The 11,490-nt window shown below is 46.7% G+C and overlaps 1 protein-coding gene across 3 annotated transcripts in view; it reads left to right on the top strand.

Moving 5' to 3' along the window:
• Dgkg (diacylglycerol kinase gamma) overlaps positions 1-11,490 on the top strand; it is a 211,389-nt gene that overhangs the window by 86,397 nt on the left and 113,502 nt on the right. For all 3 annotated transcript variants that reach the window (XM_013351586.2, XM_005344741.2, XM_026785221.1), the window contains 3 exons: positions 3,508-3,557; positions 7,446-7,520; positions 8,163-8,285. In XM_013351586.2, the coding sequence (XP_013207040.1) occupies positions 3,508-3,557; positions 7,446-7,520; positions 8,163-8,285 (248 nt within the window). The remainder of the gene's footprint in view (positions 1-3,507; positions 3,558-7,445; positions 7,521-8,162; positions 8,286-11,490) is intronic.

Here is an 11,490-nt window from a genome sequence, read left to right as displayed (position 1 = left end):
AAAAGAAGGGCAGAGTGGGAGATGCCTTGGATCTTCTGCCTGAGACGGACACGGGTTAGAATCTTGCCAGTAAGCCACAGTCACATGGCAATACACAGATTAAATTAAGATGTAAAAATTAGCTAATAAGAAACTAGAACTAATGGTCAAGCAGTGTTTTAATTAATACGGTTTCTGAGTGGTTATTTGGGGGCTAAGCTAGCAGGCAGCAGGGATAAACAAGGGGCCCCACTCCTTGTAACACTTACCCGGATTTTCCTTTTCCAGAATTCCCTTGGTTTGTGTTTTCTTTATTGCTTCTATTTTCATTTTCAAGTCTTGAACAGTTTTATTAGTTTTCTTCATCTGTCTGTTTTTGCTTGGCTTTCTTTTTTTTAAATATTTATTTTTTTATTTATTATGTATACAATATTCTGTCTGTGTGTATGTCTGTAGGCCAGAAGAGGACACCAGACCTCATTTCAGATGGTTGTGAGCTACCATGTGGTTGCCGGGAATTGAACTCAGGACCTTTGGAAGAGCAGGCAATGCTCTTAACAGCTGAGCCATCTCTCCAGCCCCCTTGCTTGGCTTTCTTTAAGAGAAAATTTTTCTTAAAAATTTCTCTTTCTTTAAGAGAAAAATTCTCTTTCTTTAAGAGAAAAATTCACTTATTCCATTTTTTTTGGTTGTGTTTTCCAGGATTACTTTAAGGGATTTATTCATTTCCTCTTTAAGGACCCCTATTATCTTCCTCAAGTTGGTTTTAGGTATATCCTTGTGCTTCAACTATGTAGGAATATTCAGGGTTTGCTGTAGTAGGTTGCTGGGCTCTTGTGGTGACATGTTGCCTTGGCTTTTATTGAATATGTTCTTACATTGGCATCTAGACACCTGGGGTTGGGGTGATTGTAGGTCTAGGTGCCACTTTCTGAGTTTGTCTTTGTTGGGTGGGTGTTTTGATTCTTGGTTTCTGGTCTTCTGGCTGGAGTCCCCACCCACGTTGGCCTCTGACCAAGCAAGGGGATTCCACTCAAGCTGGGAGCCGGAGTTCTGGCTGCCAGTGTGGCTCTGGTCCAGCCAAGAGTCCTCTGTTGGATTTGGAGGCTAGGCTATGGGGACAGAGAAGAAGACGGTTGGGTGTTAGCTGGGCAAGCACTGAGGGACAGGGGGCGGTCTGTGAAGGAGAGATTACCTGGAGTTCTGTCTAATATTTTTTAATATAGAAAATTTCAGAGAATGGCAGCGGGTTCAGCGAACACTATGTGTGAGCCCCACAGTCTCCACCATTAGCACTAACACCATCACTCTTGCTCTGGGAATACACCCCCTCCCAATCCCTCTGCTCTGATTGTTTCAAAGTAGACTCCAGAATCACGTGATTTCGTCGGGAAATAGTTCAATCTATACCTCTAAGATCACAATCGTCCTTAAGTGAAAACTCAACACTACTGTCACATTCAAATACAATGCTATCACACTATTGCCAGAAATAACCAGCTTTCACATTTCCCCCAGTTAGCCATGGATGCTCACAGTTTGTTTGGCTCACTTTCCCACTGAGCCCAGACACCGTCATTAACCATTATCTCTCTTCACTGCCTTTGAAGTTTTGCTCCCTCTCCATTTTCTGCTAATATTTTCCCTTACAATCTTTGGTGCAGATAGGATCAACTGTTCAGCGTTGTCACTGGTTTGGGTTTTTATCCTATCAGTCTAAATCATACCCTCGTCTTAATGACTGAAAACAAGTGTCTCTATTTTGAGAACTAAGCATGCATCTTTCTGGACGCCATCCCTGAAACTCCACCTAGTGTCAAGGCAAGAGCACCTCCCATCAGCGCAACACAATATATTTATTTGCTAAGTATTGTGAATCCATTTTCTCACTTTTTGTCAGTCTCATAATAGCCTTGAAAGGGCTGGCATGCTTATCTCATTTCACACGTGTGAAACTATGGGAGGGTTAAAAGAAAGGTGTCTGAACACGGGTCACGTGACCCCATTGTCCTGGAACAATACTAGTGGACGCTCTGATCTTTCCGTCACACAGCATGTACTGTGTGCCCCTGGCTGGAATATTCTGAGGCACCAGAGAGAATGAGAAGGCTATGACCCTACTTTTAAAGAACTTAAACTCTAGTCAGGTACATACCAGGCAGGGGGAACAAACACGGTGCAGGGCATTTAAGACATCTGGAGGCAAACGATTTTCTAAGAGTAGCATCGTGTGAGCAGACAGCCTATGTTGAGCAGTGACCGGGACTCCCGCAGGGTGAGCGTATTAAACATGGCATGCAAGGGAAGAAATGTCTAGCTCACTCCCTGCCCTGCTTACTTTTGAGAACACAGTAACCCAGAGATCACATCTCTGCATTTTTGGGTGAATGTAACTGTGTCCGTGAACACTTAGTCTTTAGTCCCAATCCTTCCCAGACCTTCCTGTCTACTTCATCTCCCTGTGGCTAACAAGATAGTTCCAGGCAACATGCTGACGCTTGCTCCAAAATCCAAAACTTTTGAGACTTTACTTACGTCATAAGTGAAAATTTTCACGTCTGACCTCATGTGTTAGATTGCAATCAAATTGGGATACACTAAAAATATTACCTAAAATTTCCTGAAGGCTATGTATGGAAAGTATGTGAGAAATATTATATAATATAATATTGAATTTAGAATTAGATAATGTCCCCTTCCCTAAAATATCTGATTATTTATATGAAATACTTCCTAATACAAAAAATTCCATGGATCTGAACCATTCCTGGTTCCTAGCATTTGGGATAAAGGGTGATTCAGAAAAGTCAACATCTTTAATGTCCCGTAGCTGCTGCAGCAGCAACTGCTTCATGTAATTATTACACAGGACAGGGTCATTACAATTAAATGCATACAGCAATATCTGCTGCCTAAGAAATGTCATATGTAAATGTTCACTAATAAAAGAAAATGAAGAGAAATAATTTATCAAATGCTTTCTACCTTCCCAGACCTATCGATTGCCATAGCCATTAATCCTTATGATCCCTTAGAAGAAATACTACAGTTTCCATCTTAAGGATAGTGTGACTGACCCCAGAAGGAGAATAACTTCCTTGCTATCCCAGATGCGGTCGCGCACACCAAGAAGGCAGGGTGCCTGACTCTGCACTCGTCTGTGCGCAGTGGAGGCAAAAGTCCCGCTCTAATTTTGGTGCCTCTGCCCACCCAGCCGCTGGGTTTTTAAATTGTGTCCAGGTGACACCGAGAGACATGCATGCTCTCCAGGGAGTCCCACTTGTGACCTGGATCTCATGTGCCACAGAGTCGCTGCTCAGAAGGGTCCAAAACCAAGGGGGCTTCACTCTTCTCCCTTGCTTCACCTCTTCCCTAAGGAAGTCATAAGCTGTCCCTTAGAGGGCTACCTGTCTGTAACGGCCCATGCCCCGATGTTGCCAAGATCTAGGCTAAAATTGGGCGTAGTAGAACATCAACCGTGCTGATTCCTGGAAGGCACCTTGGGCCTAACCTGTGTGTTTCTTGCAGTCATGTTTCGTCTCTACGACTCTGATGAAAACGGACTCCTAGACCAAGCGGTAAGCTTTCACTTCAACAAAGCCCTGGGGAAAGTAGGGGTGTAGTGACAGTGATGGGAACATCCAGTCACCCCAGTTCCATACCTACAGGAACTGCGGGTCTGGGATACAGATCATGAACAAAGTTCCTGCCTGTTGTTTCCTATGAGTCAGCCTGTAGAGCACAGAGTCCAATGTTCCTTCTTCCAGACCGAGAAGCCTGGAACTACACAATATCAGGATAGGGAGATATTTTCTATTTTCATCAAATGTAACTTCCCTTGAAATTTCCTGCTGGGACCCAGGGGTCAAGAGTGGGGGAGCAGAGAAGCAACAAGACAGGGCAAGAAGAGAAGAGGAAGGTTACTGAAGAGCTTCCTATCTACCCAAGCTTAGGAGCCCACCTGGCCCTGTCTGTTCCGAACCCTGTGCCCACACCTCACCCCTTCAGCAGGAGGCAAGAACAGGTCAGGACCAGAGAGCAAGGGGAGGGCTAGAGAGAGAAAAGTCCAAGAAAGAAGGAGGCCCTGGATCCAAACCTGGTGGTCATGACTGACTGCCAGGGCTTCCAAACAGTAAGGATCTCAGATTGAAGTGTGTATGGCTAACTGAAATCAGAAAAGAAAAGGAAGGAAAAAGAGAGGGAGGGAGGGATAAGGAAGAAAATGAAAGAGGGACAGACAGACAGACAGGGGAAATAAGTCCACTAGGCCAATGAGCCATGCCAACTCTCCCTACCCTGGCATCCTGTGGCCTCTCCAACACTGTTGCATTCTGGGGGTTGTGGTCTTCAATGAGACAAGCACAGACCCTGGCAGACCACAAGCATCCATTTACTGAGGGTTTACAATGTCTGGTGCTACTCAGGGAGCCGAGGATGCGTTATCGTGACCAAATGACAGCATCCTGTCCCCTCGTGCCGCTTTCATTCTAGTCTAGGTATCACTACACAGCATCGGATACCTGCGGATCTGGGCACGGTGAAGCACACCCAAAATCCCAGTGTTCAGGAAGCCGAGGCAGGAGAATCATTTGTACCTGTCTCAAAATAAAAGGGGGTAGGAATAGGGCTGGGAATATAGCTCAGTCAGAGAGCATTTGCCTAGCCTAAGACTTCAGTTCAGTCCCAGCACTGCAAAAAGTAAAACCGTACAGTAGAAAATGCATATGCATAGACTTCCACGCATATTGGGTAGACGTCTGTTAAGAAGAAAAACAAAGGAAGTAGGAAACATTGGAGGGAGTTGCTGCCTTCAGAAGGGTTGTCAAGAAAGGCCTCTTTGGGGAAGGACACCAGAACAGAGACTTGGAGAAGGTGACGTCTCGGGGAAGAGCCCTCTAGGTAGAGGACATTGAGTGCAAATCCTGATGCATTCCCCAAGATGCTGGAGGATGCAATGGAAACCTGGCTAGCTAGAGAAGAGCAAGTGAGCAAAAGAGAAGCCAGAATGAAGGACCAATGGGAGCACAGATGGTGTGTGTGAGTGGGGGCAGGGTGCCAGCACGTGAAGTTTCCCTTAACCTCAAGAGAAATGAGGAGACATCCAAGGTTAGGGACAGAAGCGACGTATTTAGACATCTCAGGCATCATTCTAGAGACCACATCAAGTAGGCCACAAGCAGGTGCACCAGACAGAGACCTAAAGAAGCAATCAGGGCACAGACCTGCAGGTGGAACACAGTACTTCAAGTGGTAACCGGTTCAATCCGGAACATATTTTAAGATAAAACTGGCCAACAGACACACGTCTCAAAAGAGTCCTCTGACTCGACTTAACCCCTGGAATCCCTGGTTGGTGATATCCCAGCTCCTTTGCGAACAATCCCAGTGGCTAAGAAGTCATGTCTCCACAACAGGTGTGCCACTGCTGGGAACGAGCTGGACAGGGCTTCCTGCCTGCTTGTGTGGCATGAGTTTGCTGACCAACACTCAGTACGCTGTTCTGCCCTCCTTCCCCAACCCAGGAGGGAATCAGAATAGGCTCCCTTCACATTGTCCCTTCCCTGCATCCCTCAGCTTCCTGCTACCCTCTGCTGCTAACCAGAACCAGGGAGACACAAACTGCACAATGACCTTGAGTGTTTAAAAGTTCCATCACACACCTTACACAAAATCTCCTCCAAACCAAAGGGTCCCCGTTATGCACTGTTCCTCCTTAGCTGCTTTAAACACCCACACTGGGCAAGCTCAGCTTGTCGGCACCATTATCAAAACACGGCATACAATGGAACCTGCCCATCCATTGCCTTACAGATGTGGCTCGGCCAGGGTAGGTGGGGACCTACTTCTTCCTGAAGCTAGACCACTCTACTGAGTCTAATTCTCAGTTCCCAAGCCACGTTATCTCACAGAACCCTGGACCCCAGCAGACTCACGCACTTTTCCATTAAAACGTCCTGCCCGCTTCACTGCGCTCATCCACTGCCCATCCTGTGGTGTGGCTGGAGGTCACTGTTTCCCTTTGAGTAAAGTACTGTTTGTTCACATGCAAGAGGCTGGAGCAAGCGGATCACCAGTTCAGGTCCAGCATGAGCTGGAAGAGGAGACGAATAGAGGGGTGGGGGAGAGAGCGAGACAGTGAGAGGCTATGTATCTGGGTCAGGGGCTGCAGAGATGACGCAGGGGTTAAAGGTGAATGCTGTTCTTACAGAAGAGCCAAGTTCAGCTCCTCGCTTTCATGTGGGGCAGCTTTCAGTCACCTGTAACTGCAGCTCCAGGAGATCCCATGCCCTTCTCTGGCCTCTGCAGGTACCTGTGTTCACATGCATACCACCCACAAACACACACACACACACACACACACACACACACACACACATTAAATATAAAATGTATCTTTAAAAGCTAATGGCTGTTGAGGCTTGGCTTGCTGGACTTAGCCCTAAATTCTGCATGATGGAAGTAAGACTTTTTAATCTTCAGTTTGCCCACATCATCTCCTAGAACAATCTCACTGTGCACATGTTAGGTAGGATCCATACAAAAGACACTAGCTGACACCAGATACTTCGCCAGCACAGTGCAGTGTTCCCATGGCTCCCTCTAGGCACCGACTTGCCAGCATCTGGCATGTTGGTAGCATGTTAAGTAGAGACAGGCCTTGGTGCCAAAAGGGTGATCCATCGGGCAAACAAGCCCTTCAAAGCCTCCTGTTCGCCAAAGTCTAGGCTTGGGGTTCAGTAGAATACAAAGGAACGAGGAGATACTGAACTAAATCTAAATCAGTGCTTGAGCCAAGACCAACACGGGACGTGAACCTGACTCCAAAGGCAGACAGACAGAGCCCTACTGCTGAGGTGTGGGAACAGAGAGTAAGTGGTAAGAACAGCAAAAAGAGGCCTGTCTTCATCTGCATTCACAGAACTTACCGGAGAAAAGGAAGGGAGGGACAGAGGAGGGAGGAAGGGAAGGAAGGAGGGAGGGAGGGACAGAGGAGGGAGGAAGTGAGGAAGGAAGGAAGGAGAGAAAGGAAGGAAAGGGAAAGAAAGAAAGAAAGAAAGAAAGAAAGAAAGAAAGAAAGAAAGAAAGAAAGAAAGAAAGAAAGAAAGAAAGAAAGAAAGAGATAAAAAAAGAGAAAACAAAATTCAAGATTCCCTGTGGTTTTCGGGTCAAAGGACAGAATGGTGGAAGGAGGGAGAAGCTTGGAGTCAGTGTTCCAGGTGCTCTCTGCGGCTCTGGTTTACATATGCTCTGTAAGCATCCACTAGCCAGTGGCCTTTGTGGTCAAGACAAGAGAAAACCGCTACCCTTGTGGGATGGTAATATGTCACACCACCTTCCCTCACCTCCCCCCCCCCTGCCCGCCTTCCCATTAGTTTTGATTTTGAGTTTTGCTCTTATTTTGATTAAAACAAAAACAGCAACTTTGGTTTTCTCCCTTTGATGATTTCTCTCCTTGTATTTTCTAGGAGATGGATCAGATTGTGAACCAAATGCTACATATCGCGCAGTACCTGGAGTGGGACCCCACGGAGCTCAGGCCTGTGAGTTCCTATAAGCACAGTTGACTCCAGGGGGAGCCTCCTCGAGAGAGAGTGGGGCACATCTGGGATGTGGGTGCAATGGTTAGCTGTGTGCTGTGCAGTGCCCCCAGACGACCTCCCCAGCAGCTTCTTTGGAGCCTTATGCTTGGACCCCCCATTTCTCCAATAAGGAAGATACTTAAGGCAGCAGAAGGAAGTGTAGACACGGGAGAAATCACAGTTCCCCCAACCTTCCCACCAGAGACAGTTTTCTGACAGAAATTCACAGAGGTTAGAGCCTCAAACAGTTTGGGGGAAAGTTGTCAGTTATCAGCTGCTAGTGTTAACCGCACTGGCGGGCGCCGTGTACCAGGTGGTAGATTAAACCTTTTTCATGCATTTCTGTAAACACAGCGGTATTATTTCTGTTTGAAGATGAGCGACCTAGAGCCCAGAGAGCTAGCGTGAGCCACCTAAGGTCAGGGCAGGGCAGAGTTGGACTTAGAACCCCAATGTCTCCGCTGGCCCTTTGTCATTTTGATCACTCTGACTAAGAAGGGAACCGGGTGAAACGGAAACTGTAAGACAAGAGCAGAGAGAACACTGAGAGCAGAGGCATCCGGAAAAGGGTGGGAATGAACCACGGTCCTTGGCATTTCACAGATCCTGAAGGAGATGTTGCAAGGAATGGACTGCGACAAGGATGGCTTTGTGTCTCTACAGGAGTGGGTCCATGGGGGGATGACCACCATTCCACTGCTGGTCCTCCTGGGAATGGACGACTCTGTAAGTCGGTATACTCGCGTTCAGTGTCTGGGCTCCATATCGTTGCCAGTGTCTGCTCCAGACTTCCTGATAGGCAAGCCACGCACTCCAGGCTGGCTAGGGGTGCTCTGTGTTTTTTTTTCCCTTTCACTTGCGCATGCCCAAAATACATTCTTTCACCCGGAAACACTTTGATATGCTGTTATTAAGGGAAATTTTCTGTTGTGCACACTGTAAAGGAACACAGCATTTGCCTGCAAGACACATACATACTCAACCAGGCCAAGTGCGGAAGAAAACGTCAAGGAGAATCTCGTGTTTCATCAAGTTATGTTGTAAGATGCTAGGAAAGGATCCAGTCAGAGGGCTCTGCACACAAAGGCACCAGCCACCAAGTCTGATAGCCTGAGTTTGATTCCCAGAACCCACATGGGGAAAGAAAAGAATAAGCTTCCTTGTCATCTGCCCTCCACACGCCATGACACAAGCGCTCACCCTCTGCAATAAGTAAGCATAATGTAAAAATTTTAAATTAAAGGAATTGGCAAAGGAAGGAAGGGAACAGGGGATTAGTGATCTGCAGAGGGGCTTTCATGACTGGACTCTGGTTTAGCAATCAAAACAGATAAGGCAGATCTTTCTACCCCATTTTGTACAGATGGAAAACCGAGGTTCTGAGCAGAAGAGGAGTTAGGTTTTGCACCTTGCTCCAAATTCCCCACACTTTCCAACACCCTACACCTTAGTCAGAGCAGGAAGGAGAAACTTGGAGGGCATTTGATTTATCCCTAAAGAATAAGCAAGATCTTGATACCTTATTCTGTCTTCTATTTTGTGGACGTGTGTGCGTGTGCATGCATATGTGCGTGCATGCGTGCGTGCGTGCGTGTGTGTTGAACCAAATGCCTCACACATGCTAGGCCAGCACTCCCCCTGGTTTATATCCCCACCTCTCCTTTTTACTTCTCATTTTTGAATCAGCTCACTCCATGGCACAGGCTGGCCTCAGACTTGCTCTGGAGCCCAGGCAGGTCTTGTCGATTGAACTGTGGTCCTCCTGATGCAGTGTCCAGAGTAGCTAGGTTTACAGGCCTGCACAATAGTCCGGGCTTGAAAACACGTTCTGGCTCTTAGGGTCCGTGATGTGTCTGGAGGAGTTCTCTGTGAGTCCTGCTCTTCTGGTCTACAAATGGTCAGGGGTGCAGGACTGGTCCAAGGGCACACGTCTGAGCAGAGGCCCAACTGCTACACTCAGTTACTTGGGGACCTTCATGCAGTGACCTCTTGCTGAGGGGCTACGCATACGAGAACCCACAAGAACCCCAAAAAGCAGGACAGGCTGTTGTCATCACTCACTAGGCCCTGGATCAAAAGAGGAGCTCAGCTTGGTTGTTATCCTGACACAGTGTGCTGGTTTGGTTTGTTCTCATTTGAAGGAACAAAACTGAGATATTTTAAGCACAAGGAACCAATTTCTGTTCTCCTCCCTGCATTGACCATGCTAATGTTCAAAGTCCCACTGACATCTTGTGTGGAAAGAGCCCACGCTTGTGGAAGCAGCAGGTAAAGCCTGTGTATTTCTTCAGCATCCTTTCCAGCATTCCCTTCAAATCAACCTTGAATAAAACTAGAATTTACATTACAAAACGTGGGAAACAAAAAATAAATGTAATTTTATTGATATTAATCAAAATCCTTTTAAATCTATTTTAAGTGTGGGCTAAACAAGTTCTTTCATGAGCAACATCCAGGCTTCTAGAGGAAGCCCATCAATGTCTTGTATGACCTGCTGCTTTCCTGCCAAAGTTCTCACTCACACAGATGACCTCTGAGAACACAGAGCAGGCAAATGCAGCAATGGGGCAAAACCTACCCAGAAATGAGCAAGCCACACGATGGCGCTATAACCTAAGCAGAAGCTTTATTTAAGCCCCTTGATGCATTTGCTTCTTAGAGCTGAGGGTTTGGGGGGAAGGGTACAGGGCTTAGATAACAGAGGTGTTTGCTGATAAAATGAAGGTCCTTTAGTTCATGAATAAGCAGATCTGTTGACAGGGTGCTGAGTTTTCTTCTTCCGAGGGAAACCCTTGTAGAAGGTGGTAGAAAAAGGCATACATTGACTACTACTGTCTGTCACTCATTCCTCCTGTGCCCTAGTTACAGAATTCCTGAATGATTTTTGTTTTTTGTTTTGTTGTTGTTGTTGTTGTTCTTCTTCTTCTTTAATCTGTATACTAGTACTGTTACTACTTACCACTCTTCCACAACTTTCATACCCCCTAATATTTTGTACAGACTAGGATCTGTCAGGGGACTAGAATAACATTTATGATCATCATCGTAATCATCATCATCATCACTGCAAGTCCTAGGGGCAGATATCTGCCAAAGGGATAAGTCAGCTGGTCTTTTTTTGTGAATTGCTACCCACCCGCAAATCTGCATCCTGAAGTGGAAACCCTTGGATAAAGGGACCTTAAGTAGGTACAACTCAGGTCTTGAAAAGGGTCCTGAAGAACATAGGATACAAAAGTCAAGGGAATAGATAAAAATTTGACAAAGAACGTGGACTCCAAGGACCAAAATCTAGGTCCAGCAGCAGGGCTGACCACAGCGATCAGTCCAACAGCACAGACACACAGATGTTAGGACTGGACTCCATGCCCCCGGCCACAAAGCCAAGGATAAGTTGACAAGCGTAGTTTTCACTGCCCTTCAGACCACACCCAGTGCTGCTCAGGATGGAACCCTGGGAAAGATTCAGCAGGAGAGATGCTCCCAAGGCCAGACTCAAGCCAGGGGGTGTACCAGGAGCTGGGACATGGAACTTGTCATGCCAAGGAAGAGGTGACCACGTGAGGCACAGCTCACACATGTGACTGAGGAGAGTTTTGCCCCTGAGCCGCTCAAGAAAAAACATTCACTCCCTCTCTAGGTCTCACTTTAGAATTGTTGTTGCTATAGTTACATGTGTGTTTTACATGGAGTGGGGCTTTCTCCACACATGGTGTGCATGCATGGAGAGGTCTGAGGATGACAACCTTCAAGAGTTACCCTTTCGGTGCAGCCTGTTGAACTCAGGTTATCAACCGCCTCTACCCACAGAGCCATCTCATCACCAGCCCTCACCTTAGTGTTTTATCTGTTTGCAGAAACTTGGTATAAGCACGCCCGTTGTGTGTGTGTGTGTGTGTGTGTGTGTGTGTGTGTGTGTGTGTGTGTGTGT

Source organism: Microtus ochrogaster, chromosome 2 (genome assembly GCF_000317375.1).
Source record: "Microtus ochrogaster isolate Prairie Vole_2 chromosome 2, MicOch1.0, whole genome shotgun sequence".
NCBI lineage: Eukaryota > Metazoa > Chordata > Mammalia > Rodentia > Cricetidae > Microtus > Microtus ochrogaster.
This window is presented reverse-complemented; position numbering and strand designations above follow the sequence as displayed.